Source organism: Opisthocomus hoazin, chromosome 4, assembly GCF_030867145.1.
Source record: "Opisthocomus hoazin isolate bOpiHoa1 chromosome 4, bOpiHoa1.hap1, whole genome shotgun sequence".
NCBI classification, from domain to species: Eukaryota; Metazoa; Chordata; class Aves; order Opisthocomiformes; family Opisthocomidae; genus Opisthocomus; species Opisthocomus hoazin.
Window position 1 is genome coordinate 74,203,243 of NC_134417.1, and position 16,361 is coordinate 74,219,603.

At 39.0% G+C, this 16,361-nt stretch overlaps 1 protein-coding gene across 5 annotated transcripts in view; it reads right to left on the minus strand.

Annotated features, from left to right (window-relative positions):
- Positions 1-3,711: 3,711 nt before the first annotated feature.
- PIP4K2A (phosphatidylinositol-5-phosphate 4-kinase type 2 alpha) overlaps positions 3,712-16,361 on the minus strand; it is a 117,773-nt gene continuing 105,123 nt past the window's right edge. For all 5 annotated transcript variants that reach the window (XM_075419515.1, XM_075419517.1, XM_075419516.1 and 2 more), the window contains 4 exons: positions 12,466-12,579; positions 8,945-9,188; positions 7,831-7,934; positions 3,712-6,053 (listed from right to left, as the gene is read on the minus strand). In XM_075419515.1, the coding sequence (XP_075275630.1) occupies positions 5,973-6,053; positions 7,831-7,934; positions 8,945-9,188; positions 12,466-12,579 (543 nt within the window). In that variant the 3' untranslated portion in view covers positions 3,712-5,972. The remainder of the gene's footprint in view (positions 6,054-7,830; positions 7,935-8,944; positions 9,189-12,465; positions 12,580-16,361) is intronic.

Genomic DNA, 16,361 nt, shown 5'->3' on the forward strand with positions numbered 1-16,361 from the left:
CTAAAGGCAAATACTTACCAGTAACGCCCTTCAAGGCAGAAAATGGTTTGGTTTTGTTATGCAGTTACACAGTGCGAAGGAAGGTAAGGCCCTGACCCAGAGTGTAAAGTTCAATTTAGCAGCATGTGCCCAGTTAAAGTAGGCACTAATTAATCAGACCTACTTGGGTAGAAAGGATTCTTATGCATCACTTGAATCCAGGCTGCTGGCATATGCGGGCACATCTTGGGAGCATGGGACTTTCTCTTTACCAGAATCAAACAAGACCCTGTTCTCCTCAGGTGGTGGAAGGCAAACTAGAATTGTCATCCCAGCAACTGCAGCTCACCCTTGTTATCTGCCTCCGTATGCCAAATACGCTGTACACATTAGAGTGACCGAGATATTCTTACAACCAAATATTTTTACACATCCACTTAAAAATACATAAAACGGAAAAGAAAGTAAAATGCTCTGGCCTTGGGCTTGCTATGCAGAGGCAAGGTGAAATAGCAGAAATGGAGAAACATAAGGAGTTAAATCACCTTCCAGGCTTGTGTGCAAGTGCCAAACAAGGTTCTTACAAATGCCATTTATTCCAATAGGATACACATCGCTAAATAAAATGAGTCAGTGTGAATGAATCAGGTTGAGTGGGAACAAAGTCGGAGCTCTTTCTAAACTCAAAGCATATTTGGCAATCACTAAAATGCCTGCAAATATTTAGAGCACTAGGTAAAAATGCATTTATTCCAGCTCACAAAGAACTATTTTTTGTATCTTAATACTTACAACCAAATAATTAATTTATGTCATATCACTGATTGGATTGAGACTGGAAGCTGTGAAAAGGGAGTATCGTTAGGAAAGCTAAGATCATGATACTGTTTACTTTGGTAAAAGAGAAAAGCAGTTAGTATTCTATTGCAGCTATAGCAACAACTGCAGCTAGGCAGTAGCTGCATGCTCATTTTGAAACTGCATTCTGTTCAAACAGCAATTATTAGATGGTAAATGGATGGCTAGGAAATTCTCAAAATATAAATCTGTAAATCCATTTATAAAATGTGACTGACAAGTAAGAAGCACCATTTTAACAGATGATTTTTTTAAAATTCGGCATTACAGAAAAAGGAATAGGTAATTCTGTGTGGCTTCAACTATTTTGATTATTTTGTTAAATAAGGAAAGGGAATAGTCAATTTAATATGTACAAAAGCTAATATTTACATTGTTCAGTACATAGAGGCCGGATCACATTAAGAGAAACTGAAAGAGGAAGAGAATAAACTGTTCTCAGGGTACACTGTAGATAGAACAAATATTAATGGGCTTAAATTGTAGTAACGTAGAGTCACGTTAGGTATTTGATAAAATCTAATGATATAGCTATCGAGGCATGGGAAAGGACAGCACAGGGAAGTCATGTAATCACCCTCCCTGGAAAAGATTAACCCAATTTTTGCCAATGTTTATCTACAGTTGAACTGCTCTGGGACAGACTGTAACTCTCTCTTCAAGTCCTTTCCAGCCCTGTTTTCTAACAGTTTTAATAAGGCTATTGTTAGTGATTTTAATCTCACAAAAATCGCCTTTGCCACTTGAAGATGCTGCTCGCAAGCTCTTCCTCAGTCACCGGTTCATGCACGTTCCCTTGCTGGAGCACGGAGGTGGATCCCTGGCCAGCCTCATGCAGGAGTAAAGCAGCATCACTGCCCAGGTTAGATTAAAGACAGCACACTGCTCTGCCTGTGCAGCCTCTGCTTTTTGCTATCGCGCTGCATTGCAAAGGATATGCTGACTTCCAGAAACGACACCTGCCACAGAGAAAGCGGGACAGAAAGGAAGGGGTGAAACAGATGTCTGCTTTAACTACTCTTATTCCCCTCCCCCCCAATATATAAGAGTTTGAAAGAAACTAAGTGGACAGCACATACAGAGAAGACACTGGATAAAGGTGGGGTATGAGACCATCAGAAAGCAATGCTCCCACTTGATGCAGGGACTTGCTAACTAGTATTACATTGCAAAAGAAGCGTACAAAGGAGGGAGCTGGAAATCCAGATTACACATTTAGGTTATGTAGTTGACACAGAAAAATATTGTTTCCAAAAATTTTTACTTTAAACATTTCTTTTGCCACAGTGCTTGCATTAACAAGTCAGTTGGATCTCCCACCTTGAATATCATCACTGCCTTCAGCTTTTCTTCAGGTGAGAGGGAGAGAAAACATTTTATCAGAAAAGATACAATGGCTGTCAAACACAGCATGCCCTGCAGCCAACTCCACAAAGAGCAATCACCCTGATTGATGCAGAAGTGGCAGGAGGGAAACTTCACCAGCTGGACAGCTTGGGGAATGCCCCTGCGCCAAGAGCATGGGGTGAGCAAGGTGTCCACAGGTAGCAGCAGGGCCATGTACGTCTTACCTCTGTAGCTGGATGACGACTCCTCAGTGTCAGCTGGAGAACAGCGCTGTAGGGGACTGCAGGAGTAATTCCACTTAAACCACTGCTTCAAAAGACAGGGCTGGCTTAAAACTTCAGTGTAGTATACTTACTGGAAAGAGAAATCTGAGCATGTCCAGAAGTCTTAGGAAAAAAGAGAGGAAAGCCTAACTAACACTTCAGCTGTTGAATAGTTTGTTGGAGCAGAACTGGAGCAGGTTTTCAGATCTGGCACACTGTGCTGGTTTTGCATATTAGAAGCTTACATTTTATGTTGCGAGGGAGGTGGCACTGAGAAATCACCTACCAACAATCCATGCGCATTTGTACTATAAAAGCAGGGCAAGAGTTTGGCAGCCTGTGTGGAGAGCATGGTAGATGCTGCGAGTGGCACGCACGGAGAACCAGCCAGGGAGCTTGCTGTCCACCGTGGCCAACATGTCCGCGTAACTCGAGCAGCATTCCTGGATCACCATGTGCATACTAAACCCTAAGCAGCTGGAGCAGCTATGTGATGTGCAGGCTTAGATTAATACTAGAGACATCATTACGTGAGTAATTAAGAAGCTGAATGTCTCCCCTCCCTATCACTTCACCTGCTTCTGATAGAAAAGCTCCTCAACCATCTTCCCTGTGGGGAATGTCTACTTTAACATTCACTCTGTAGTGTGTATTTTACAGGTAGAAATATTGCTGAAAATATTGTCTTGTTACATCTCTGCAATAAATTGAAAGGAAAAGTGACAAATGTATTAAGAGAATTAAAAGTTAGTCAGAATAAAGACAAAAAGACACTTCTCTGCCATTTGCCCAAGATGTGCGGCACAGGCTGTATCATACGCTGGTAGCCTTGGCAATCAAAGCCTTGAAATTCTAGAACAGAAAGCCCTCCCTCTTCCCCATAAATTATTTGGGCTTATTCCCAAGTACTTTTCAAATAACTGGTTTAGCATAAGATCTTACACATGTTAGCAAAGTTCTGCCAGTCCTTCTACCAATTATTGTGGACTATCTTCCTGTTTTTGTAGTAATATTAGGATTTAGTCCGTAGAATCATCAATTACAAATCTCAGTATTTGCTCTCAGAGCCCAGCCTAAGCCCAAAAACCCAAAGGCTAAATGTTTCAAGCCACTTAAAGTAAGCATGGAAGAAGCAGGGTAAAATCTAATGAGAAAGTTTTAAGTTTCTTATTTTTTCCTTTGCGATACAGACTACACGTTCATTTGACATCCAAAATTCATCTGTAACTGATCAAAACCATAGTTCAAACACAAGAACAAAGGATTTACCTAGTGAGTCATCAAAGTGCTTTATTTTATAAAGCCTTGCTCATGTTTGGAGTGTAATCTAAGCACTAACATATACAATAATGAGTCCTTCTTGCCCTGTCCAAATAAACAGTTTATCAACAAGAATGAGTGACAAAACCGCTACACAGACAAAAAGAATGCTTTGCTGTAAATGTCTAAAATTCTCTAAAAATGTACACTCGTTGGCCGCAATTAAATATGTACTCCAAGTATGTGTACCTCATTTTTACCTCAGGGTCTCCCTGTGGCCTCACGCTTTAAGAAGCCACAGAATGCTTCAGAAGATGAAATTTGGGTGAGAACGTAGACAACCAGGGTATATAGGGAGAGAACAAAAAAAAATATCAAGCCACAGTACCAACTTATTTAAATACATACAATACAAAAGTATACACATACATTACAGTGCTGCGGACATCACTAAGTCAAACGTAACAAAAAATCCTGTCGGAAAGGTCAGGGAAAGGAGAAACAAATTAGTACACAGCAACAGGAATAGTATTGCCTTTGGCTGCTGAAGAGAGGGTAATGGGTTGCTATTGTATAGGCTCCTCTGAAGTAAACCACTACATAGGTTACGCACAGTTGCAGGCTTAACAGCACTGACATAGTTATGGAGAAGGCATGCTGGCACTCCTGATCTGAGTTACAAACGATGGCGGGGAGGGTTTGACTTCTCTGATGTTGCCTACAAAATCTAACAATTTCAATAAAGAAATTTTAAAGGCACAGCTTCAGCACAGTGTATAAGTAGATAAACTTTTAAGCATATGTAAATTTGTCTCTTTCAAGCATGGAGTCTTTCAGGGAACAATACAAGAAGAGAAGAAATACAATGTTGTTGTTTAAAAATTTTAAACAAGTTAAGCATGATCAGCACAGTTTTAGGCAACGTACTATACAATCAAACTTGAGTGAATGGTAGGACAGGCCATTTTGATGCTGCAAGACGACCTTGGGAAAAATCCCTCTGAAATATCCTTTCTCATTTTATTGTAAAAGAGTCCACCACAGAAGTGAGCGAGACATTCACTTTAGTACACTACTGCACATTACACCTTGGAAGATGACAAACATTACTTCATTTGTACTGCAAAATAACTTTACATGTAAACTCAAAAGTCATATATTGTACACGGCTCTGAAATTCAGAAATATCCCTGCTTTCCTAATAATGTAAACAGTAAAATTCAGGGGTCATTTTTAGAGGGATAATCTATAATAAAATACCGCTGTCTCAACAGTACAACATAAGCATTTAAACTTCAAATTCCCAGTAAATTACAAGGGAAGGGAATTTCTATCAGTGTGCACATCTTTCACGACGGGTGAAAGATGGAGCTACTATTGCCCAAAACTATGCGCTTCTTCAGATACGCTTTTTTTCCACTTGTAACATTATTAGTTCCTATATTGCAAGAATATAAAACAAACAAAAACTTCGGGTAACAAAGTGAAACAAGCAAAGTTTTCCCTTAACAGAAGTTTACTGCAGCAAAAATGTACACACAGCATGAATTACGTTAGCTCTTTGTAAGCTGAGAGACGCCGGGCTCTCAGATGTCTGAGAGGCTGAACTTCCCGATGCAATGTGCTGAACAGAAGACAAAAAACGGGAGAGGGAGGAAAAAAAAAGGAAAAAACCCCCAACTGCTAGGAACCAAACGGGAAAAGGCTCCGGCACCAAGGGCTGTTGCAGCTGCTTTGTTAAGGAGTGCCAGTGTGCAGGGTGTTAAGTGTAACATTCGCAGTAAGGTTTTTATTATTATCGTCATCACCATCATCATGAAGAATACTGTCATGTATCTTTTTAGTTCAAAAAATAAACTGATCCACAGTTTACAATTTGATATCAATATTGTAGATTTAACATGCATTTACTCCTCCCCACCCCCACCCCACACCTCTTTGCTCATTTATTCTGTCTCAGCTGGTAGCATCAGAGTATTACTGTCACAGTACACTCTGAGTAAGCTGTTCTATTTATTTAACTTATTTTAATTTTTTTTTTTTTGCACACACGAAAGAGTCAGAAATAGCTAGAACTATGCTGGGAATATCAGGCAGCTGTTAAAGCGAGTACTCCACCCCACTTCAGTCATCTTTGCCAGCAGATGTAAACAAAGGGGTTGCTTTCTGCAAGATGAACGCTTCTCTGAGTTCCTTTTTTTCCCTACACTTGTAGCCACTGCTGCTGTCCCCAGGTCTTGTGTCTGTCCCATGTAACATGATAGGTTACGTCAAGATGTTGGCTATAAAGTCCAAGAAGCGCTTTGAATACTGTTCAGGATTAACAGTTGAAATTTCTGCACCAGCCTATACAGAGAATTGGGAGGGGAGAGGAAAGAATGAAGAACCAGAGTTTTATTTGATGCTTTGTCACCGAGTGTTACTTACTCAATGAATTTCAAGCGTGCTCTCAGAACCAGACACTAGAAACACAAACTGTAATGGCCCTCAAGCAGAATCTTCGTGACGCCTTTTAGGCCTCACGCAGGTACAATGATACTCAGGACTCACCACCGTAACTGTAGGACACCCATCTTCCACTTCTGAAACTTATTCTCTTTACTTTCCGTACTTCTCTACTTTCATTGTACACCAGTCTCCTATGTGATTTCTACCGCATACCTAACCATGCCACCCACTGATCCATCAACAGATTCTGGTCTGCTGAGCAGCAGTGTCTTCATATAGAGAAGACTGAATTACTCGGATCTGGCGTGTCAACACTTGTGTAACGTATATCGCTATCTGAATGCTAAGTAACCTGGTTTGAAATGCATAGTAACAATTACTAACATTTTTTCAACATATATGCATTTAAATCTGGACTCACTGAATAAGCTGTACAATTGTTATTTCAACTAAGTCACAATTTCACTCATATTTTTCTTCGAGTTTTCCAGAGCCTTAGTCACATTTTCATTTACGTTTTTCCTCTTATACAAAAGGGGAAAATTGCCTGCATGCAATTAATGAACAAACTTCAGTGTCAGGTGGCTCAGGATGGAGACAGCAAAATAAACAAAATGGTTGTACGAAAGTAATGTTTTGTAAAAAGTTCTAATCACAGTCAGCTTTAATAATCATAATTGTTATTCACAACATATTTCTACCCCTTATTTAAGCCAGAAATGTGAGTTGTTAGTCTGCCACAAAGTTCATTAATAATTGCCAGATAATGGCTGCGTATGGTCTTGCATCAACTTTCAGCTGCTCTGAGAGCAGAGAGAGTAACAAGAGCATTGTTTTAGAGACAAAAAATACCTTCCACAGGCCTGTGTGAGGCTTATTGCTGAGCATTCCACATCACTCTCTAGTGTAAACTAAAAAGCCCTGAGCCCTTTGCTTGAAACCCCCCACAATGCCTTGATTCTTTAGATGCTTAGACAGAGGAGGGATTTTAGCCTCATGAACGATTATGGTCTTTTTAAAAAGTTTATGAAATTTGAACTTTAAATCACCATAGGAATGATAATAGTAGACATAAATTGTAATTCTGGAAGACTGGGCTGCTTCGCCACGGTTCTTTGGTGTCTGCTGCTAAACAGCAATTTCAGCGAAAAAAATAAATGCATAGCAGTCAAACAGAAGCCTTCACTGAATGGTTTCTGAGTATTTAACATGAACATTTTTTGCTTGATTTTGCAAATCGTACTTATTTGTTTTTAAGAAGAAATAACTTTCAACAGGCTGTACCAAATAATGAAACCATCACTAGGTCCCTGCATCTGAAATATGATTCACAACAGCTTTCACAGTGCTGTATACTAATACAGGTCTCTGGTGAACAGCTTTGGTTGCAAGAATAAAGTGCATCTCACAAATCTAGGACAAAGTCCTAAAAACGCATCTCATGGAGTTCCTTATGGGTAAGAAAGGTATGCATACAGCTGAAAAGGGAGTTCCCCTCTCAGTATGTAGTGTGGGGCAGTTACTCTGTACTTCCATATTACATATTAAACTAGGAAAAAAAAATTCTGTTTCCCCTTTCCTTTGCTTTCCTGAACTAAGCCATATCACTGCACTAAAGAACAAAAATGCAGTAGTAGAAATGGAATTAGAGGAAAAAACCAACCCAGATACTTACCCCATGCTTTACTGTTTTTGCAGCATGGGCAGCTTTCTTTTTTGCATCATAATGAGTAAGAATGTCAATAATGGCCATAAAGTATACTTCCTTCCTAGGTGCATCTGCAAATGGCAAACACATGGCAGTAAGAATGACTATTGAAACATCTTAACCGTGAGTCCTCCTTCTAACAAAGGAGACTTTATCAGGCTCAATCAGCAGCTAAGACAGGTTAATGTCAGTCAGAATCACAGATCTGTGAAGACCACAGGCTGAAGCTATCCTTAATTGGGAGTTTAACTGCACTCATATATAACGCAAAACCTCCTAAATGAACACAAAATAAAACACCAGCACACAGAAACAGGAATTATTGCTCATTTAAAGTAATGTGGATTTCATCTTCCTTTGTGGAAAAGCTATGAAGTTTTATATGAAAGGTAATGCTTCTGTGTCAACAATAAGAGCATATTTTCTTTATAAAGAAAACCATGTATTTATCCATGTAAATGCTTATTTTAAAAAAGAGATCACTGTCTTGATCAGCCACAGGCAACTAGTTATACTTAGTTTTATGCACTAACATCAAACCCAGTTTCAGTCTTCTTACACACTTCCTTATAATGACTTTCTTAGCTGGAATGCAGAAATTTGGTACGAGCATACAAATTTTCAAAAAAGCAGCATTAAACCATGACAGCAACCAAAAGAGTGAAATGTAACTTCGAATGTTGCTTTTCTCATTCTTTCTAGGCTGTTTTAAACAGTATTATCTGCCAGGAGAAGAACAATTGCAGATACTGGATTTCCTGAAAGGGATGAAAAAACCCATGAATTAACTGAGAACTGCTGTATCTGAATAGCTAAGCCAGTATACGATTTGATTGTGTAGTAGGTGAATTATTTGACTGCATCCCCACACATCACAATATTTAAGAAATATGTTCTTAGCAATGCTGAGCATTATAGGTGTCGTCTGCTTTCTGCTGCACCAAAGAACAACTAATTTCCTCTTCTACAAAGTGAATTTATATTTTGCAGTTTAACTTCGCCTTTACATGGTTGCAAAGATTTTAGGATTCTGGTGTAAGAATCTAAACATCTTAACATAAAAATGTTTAATACTGCTTACTTTCATGGCATTTTATTCCATAAACATCAATAGCTGGATCAAATTCCCCTGGAGCCAAGGGCAGTGAGCTGTTCAGTGTGTTTCCTGGACTGTCTGGAGGGGTTCCAATGGGGTGGGTCCCATCACTTTCACCTTCCTCTTCTCCATCATTCTCTTCACACTCTACTTCTTCCTGTTCAGCTCTTTCAACATCATGAATTCCAACCAGCAAGCTGTAGTCCATGAGTTTTAACTGAGCAAGGAACTAGAAAGTGATAATATGCAACTTATCAGTACTGCTGAAAAATGTAAGCTCCACTTACAAACAAGAGACGTTACACAAAGATGTCACCAGTTGAGAAAAACAGTCACTTGTAAGAGGGAGCAAAAGGGAGGATTAAGTGATACAGCAAGCAGAGAGATACTTGAATTTATTAAGATGCTGTAACAGCACACAGGCCACTTGCAACTTGTAATGTAAAAAAACTGGAGCCCATTCTCCCAAAATCCTCAGGGAAAAATATTTTTTCCTGTAGTGAAGACCAGTGCCTGTGCGAGCCGAGGACTGTCACTCCTGTCTCCTGTCTCAGTTAGGGCTGTCCCGGCACTGCTCAACGTCCAGAGCAGCCTCTGTGCCATCAGGCGTGTGGTATGCCACGATCTGGTGCTGAATCTGCCCCCTTGCTCCTTTTTAAGCCTTATTAAAGACTCATGAAAAAGTGTTTAAATGTTCTTGCAGTGGAAAGTAGTGAAGTTTTACAACATGAAGAAATGAAATGATGCTACATTCTCTTCACAGTGACACAATTTAAATCAACACATTTCAATCATGTAAGCAAAACATGAATGTGAATGAAAGTGTGGTTATGAATAAAGACTGAGGATGGGAGTTTTTAGAAAACTGGAAGATGAATACACTTTACGTATAGACAAAGTGCTATTTTAGTTGAGGGGACCAGGATAAGGCAGAAAGCTAATAGAGGAGGATGGAAATAAGGAAGGTATAACAGCAGGAAGATGGGATAAACAGTTCATGGGGGTGAGGGATAGGCAGGGCAGAGCTGTGCTGCAGCCTGGAAGCAACCCTGTGATTCTGAACTTGTGGAGTCCTTGCTTATGGTTTGCAGAGAAATGGGCTGAAAACACAAATTGTTTCAGTGTTTAGAAACTCCAAATGGTTCTAAAAAGGAAGTCAGAGCAGACCAGAGAAGAAGGGACTTAAGCCAGAGTTTGGAATAGTGATAGTGATGAAAGAGATGAGTACAAAATACTAGGAAATGAGGAACTACGGTTCGTCAAAATCCCGATTCTGAGAAAAGAGAGGAATCAGAGATAACAAAGTGACTGCATATTCAAGTGCTGGAAGAAATATTGTGAGATTGAGAAGAGGTTTAAAGAAGAAAGATGAAATTGGTTTCTAATCATTTTAATATAAAAAAGCAAAAGACTCTTCACAAGATTAGAAGAGATCTAAGTTTGCAGAGATGATGTACAACGATATACAAGAAGAACAGATGAGACCAGCCAAAGGTGATGGAGTGGAAAGACTCCAGGCATATCATTAGGTACTTGATAAATACCGAGAGAGACAGAGAAAAATATACCAATAATCATACAAAAAGCACGAAAGAGAGCAGACTCTTGGGAAAAAATGTGACCTGCACATTAGAAGACAGAGGCTTTTGGGAGAAAAGTGTGCTGCTACTGATGGTGAAAAGACTTAGGAAGACCAGCACAAGGAAAAGATCATCTAATTCCAAATGGAAAAAATATCCTTATGTGCTTTTTCTCAGGACATTTTCAACGGAATAAGGAGGCAGGAAAACAGACAACAGGACATCAAAATAGTAATAGATATTTGTCTGTCTGAACACAGGACGGGGACGTGAGACTTGGTTATGAGAGAAATATAGAAACAAAGCTTACTTAATGGCAAACAAGAACGGATATAAAGTCATATAGTCTAGAATACTACTCCATAATATGTTTAACTATAAATACTGTGTGATAAGATAATCATGCGCAAAGTATTACGCACTTCTTTTCATTGTAGTGAAATGCGAGTGTTTACACTTCGAGTACAAAGCGTATACTATCAGTCATCTGACAAGGGCAGAAGAACCAATAAAACAAAAACAAGGGTAAAGAACAGCTTGCCGTGGTTAATATCAGGTGCCAGATCACTTCACACTAGTGGCTTACACAGATATTTAACAATACACTGTATAAATTTCAAAACCATAAAAAAATCCCCTCAAGACATGACCTGGAATCTGCCTTTATATACACAATCCAGTAAATAACGTAGAAGATTTCACACAATCCATTTTCTGGGGTAGTAACATATCTTCCACGTTCCTTGCACATACTTAAGATACTGTCTGCAACCTACTTACTGTAAAGGCATTAGTCAGCAACAGTAGTACATGTTAAAAAGCACAAAACTTCCACCCAAATAAACTTATCTCTAGAGCTGTGACATCAGCAGAGCTGTTTTCCAGCACAATATTTTAAATAGAAAATAAATACACATGGATATTTCAGAAAATATTTACGCATTCATAATTATCATCACCATACTTTTCTCATCATTACTATGATGGGAAATTAGATTTCCTCAAAAGCAAATTATTGGGTAAATTCTAAAGTTACAGTATTTTGTTTCGTGTAATCAATGAGATAGATGAGATCTGAAGAACTAGACAGCGCCATTTTGATATAAATAACTGAAAGTCTTATTTAGTCACAGACACATTTTGCTATCAGGTGTCTTCCAACAAGGAAAAGAGATTTCAGGCTTTGAGTATAAGGGCTGCAAAATGTTGTGTTCAGTGACAGTATTTTCAATTATGGAAATGAAAGTCAAGCTGTGTGAACTATTTAGCCCAATATTTATTCTCTTTTATCTGCTGAACTACAACAGTTATAATAAAATATTACACTAAATTCACATATTAACACTTTTTGATTAAGTATTAACTATATTCAGCCAATTATACATTTATATGAAAGACTACATTAGGATAAGTCCAACTGCTGTATACAAATTACTGAAGCACTCTACTGTTGCAATACAAAGGATGATTTAAAACTGGATTACTAATACGAAACAAACAGAACATGGATGGCTGTGTGTACGGGATGCTATATCCTCTGTTACGGACTACAGTCCGTGTATGGCCTCAGCTCTGGTGTACCTCCACCTGTAAAATACAACTACCAATACTCACCTCCCTCTCAGGGGCATTTGGAAGTACTAAGCTTGTAAAGTGCTTAAGTCCTAAGTAGTACCATCATTTTAACATCACATCGTCAAGGCAGGGCCAATGCATGGCAACCAGCTATGGCAGCAAGCCATTTATCACATCAGCAAAAGCAGCGATCAACTCCTGAAAGTTTAAATCATGTTGCATTTAAAACAGTCAGTGCTTACAGTCTTACAAACAAGCATTTTCATTGATGAATTACAGGTACGATTTCCTGGGATATCTGTAATTTGCCACACATTTTAATTACATATAACTGAACAGGCACATTCTTACCTCAACATCCTTTTTGAGTTTCTCAAGGAACATCTTTTTGTTATTCTCATCAATATGAATCTTTTGGCCATCATTAATAAAATCATTGTCTTTGAACGTCGGCAGCTCTTTGGCCTAAAATAAACCAAAACTCCGGTAAGAATGGGATCGCAAAGAGAAGTGTGGTGAAGCTGCTGGCCTGGCGCAAGCAGAGGCACCTCCATCGCACGCAGCTCTCCATAACTGCACCCATGGAGCCGTTTCCTTAGTTTATCCCTCCTGTAAATGGCCTGGAAGGTATACGTTTACGGGGTGTGCAGCAAATGTAGCTAAGACAAAATCCCCAGCCCAGTACTTGATTTGCATCGAACCTTGATTTGCATTGAGCTTCCTCCAAGACGTCGTTTGTCAAAGTGACTGGCAATAAGTGAAATCGAAACACAATCTGTACTTCATAACAAAGTGCTTGCATCAGATCTTACAGATGAAATCAGACTGGATTGCATTTTACATAGCTACTGTGAATGTTTCCAAGTCCCTAATACCAAATAATTATTTGAAAGCATCAAGTGAGCATGAATTATGAAATGCTGCTTAGACGTGGCAAATGCCAGAGAAGACCACTGCCTTTTAAAAACGTAATTAAATATTCTTCATGTTGGAGCATTAGTGGATTATCTTCAACTCTCCCATGAAGTGATTTGCAACAGCATTAAGGAAAGTCAGATAGAGTAACCATGGGATTCAGTAGTAAGACCCCTCAGGTGGGCTCTATTTTCAAAGGGTACTGACTGAAAGTTTACTTAAAAAAAACCCCAGCAAGTCAACAAACAAAAGAGCCGTTCCTTCAGGGTATTTAGTCAAGCAAACTAGAAGTAACAGCAGCTTCTGCAATCAGAGCCTTTAAAAAATTAGCCCATTAAGAGCAACGAAGAGCCTTTCTCCCTGCCCTCCACCTTTAATCAGTAGTAGGGAAGAACAGGTTTACTTCACAAAGAAAATGCTGCAGAACAACCGAGTACTGAAACCCTCAATGACCATGAACTAACAGGTACACTGAATAAAAGAATTTATACTTAATCTGGAAGTCCTTCCGCTAGGAATAAAAGGCATCTAATATCAGACTACTGGAATGTCCTCCTTAAGTTTAACTAGTCAGACACTGCTTATAACCTGACCAGAGACGGCACTTTTCGTAAAGTTTATTTGCTTCCTATGACACAGTAAGGAAAAGAATCTCAGAGGTTCTTTTCTCTGCTCCAAAATGTACATACTGGAAAGCACAGCACTAAAATCTGAGCATCACAGCAGACCCTGAAACACTGTTATAGATCTTCACAACGGCCAAAAGTTCTTTTTGCTGTTGGGCCGTGCACAGAAGTGGCTGAAATACTCAGTTCCCCAACTGTCCAAATTTTTTTCTTGGACCTGGAATTTGGGATTTTCTCAAGATCCCACAATGCTGCTTTTGTTTAGAAAAGTGTTCTTTCTCTTCCAATAACTGCTCAAAAACACATCAGCAATTAAGAATATTTTAATCGCTATGAATCCATGTTAAATCCATTGCATCCTGACATCTATGAACTCTGGAAAAAAATGAGGTCCTAGTCTGGCTGCTCTGAATTACTACTGTGTTGCATCTTGAACATTCCGATATATTAAAATACCCTCTAATAAAGACCCTCTACTTTAACATAAAATCAAAAAACCCGAAGCAGCTGAGATGGAGCTATAGCCATTTATCCGTCCCAGACTCCTTCCATGGAGGAGTCATCCTGCAGTGCTCTGCTGCTTTACTTAAAGATTACGTCAGACACTTCTTGAAGCTCACAATCAATTGTTTACTATAATACGACAGCACAGTGTGCATCGATTTTCTTTCTGGCCTACTCAGTGAGTGGTTTAGGATGAAAATGAGTAGGGGAAACATCAGATAAGCATCCAGACTAACAGCTGTAGAGATTATCATACACAATTGAGCAAACTGTCCCATGGACGAGGGCTAGCTCTGCAGAGGCAGGACTGCAGATCCAGGGATGCTGCCAACATCGGAGGATGGAATCTAGTGCGTGGGATGCTTAAGAATGGAGAAGAGATTTGGATGAATTAATTTCAGACAAAACAATAATGAAAAGAATGCAAGGAACCAAGCTTCCTTTGTTTCTAGCCCAAAGTCACTAAAAAAACCCCAGATTATCTTTCCAAGTTATTTAACAAACTAGGCAGAGGTTAAAGTGAAACAAACACATTAACACTGAAAAAAAACCCCCCTATTAATGCTTTTTAAAGCTGGAGGGTGAATAAAGAGGAAAGATGTGTTCGCGGTTAAGATGCTGAGATGCAGGTTCAGCTCTAGGCTCTGCCACAGACTTCCTGCCCAGCCTGGCATCAGCCAGTCAGACCCGGCGGGCAGTGGGAGGGGGATACGTGCTACTCCACTGATAACAGTCCTATCTTTGGTAAAAACAAACTTAAATTACAAGCAATGTCTTTTTTGGAAGATGCTAGAGCTGGTAAACCAGCCGTGCAGGTGCCATACTCCACTTTAACCTTGTCTTTATTTTTAATAGAAGTGAGCTAGCAAAGCTGAGACAGCCGCATTTCGTGCCTGCCTTCACAAGACCACGGGGCACTCCCAAGGACATTCGCAGCAGTGAATCAGCTCTCCTGAAAAGCCAGACTCCTCACTGCCTTGTGTGCAGGCTCTCCCAGTCCTCAATAATCCCTCTGAGGATTTTTATCTGAGGTCACTTTTCCTCACGCCAACGCCTGTAGCTGTGAAGACTTGGCAAGTGCAGAACTGCATAAATTAAAAGCCAGTACCAAGGCATGTGAAAAAAAAGGAAGGAGTAAAAGCAGTGGGTCTTATACAGAAAACTGAAGCTAAAAAGCTACATGTCAGCAGTTGCCCTCACCACATTATTTGTATGATGTCTCCCAGCCTATTCTCTTCCCTCTTTCTAGGTATTAGTAGACAAAGGTTTTTTTTGGTGTGCTAGGCAATATCATTCTTCCTATTTCTTTAAAGTTGAATAGCCCTAGGATACTGTTGCAGTCCTAAATACTACTAATGACAGCCAGCACTAGTAGCTATTCTAGTAGTACTTTAACTGAATTCATGTCTTAAAATTGATCTGTGAATTTAGGAATTAAAACCTATGAAATCTGCGACTAGGAGGGGCTCTTGTAGTCATTTAAACTCAATAATATCTGTGTGCATGTTGAAAAATCCCAACATGTACATTTTCTTCTTATGCACTGAAAAAAACAAATATAAAGAAAACCACATTGTGGCAGTTTAAAACACAATCTGAACGAAAAAAATGAGATTTTGCTTTAATGAAATAATTGATATGGTTAATTTTTAATGAAGTCTCAAATATTTCCAACGAAGCAAAATCCTTGTTGGAAAAAGATTCTCCTAGAATGTAATTCATTATAATAACATATTACTATCATTAAAGAACTAAATATTTTAAGAGCTGCACAGGAGATGAACATCTAACTACTTCCACGAAATTAATAATAGATTTTCTTTCTGAACCATCTCCTCTGTTTTTAATCCCCTACTTAAAGATGCAAGAAAGGCACAACAGACTTTAAAAATATGAAGTATTTATTAAAAAAGCATGTTATTTGCACACTTCAGGTTTGCATTCCAAATTTTGCCATGGTCGCAGAGAATTTTAATGGCAGGAAGATTTTACTGCTTTTGAACAGGCTGAAAAGCAATAAAGATTTCTTTGACTAAGATGACAGAATGTGTAAAGCCTGATTCGAAAACTAAAATTATGGTGAAACATCCCAGTGACGTTTTTGGGGAAAAAAAAAAACTTGAAAGGTAAGAACCAGGTGAAGTTTTTTTTCTATAGGAACATGGAAATAGTTTTTGCAGATTTCTTAACACATCTCAATTC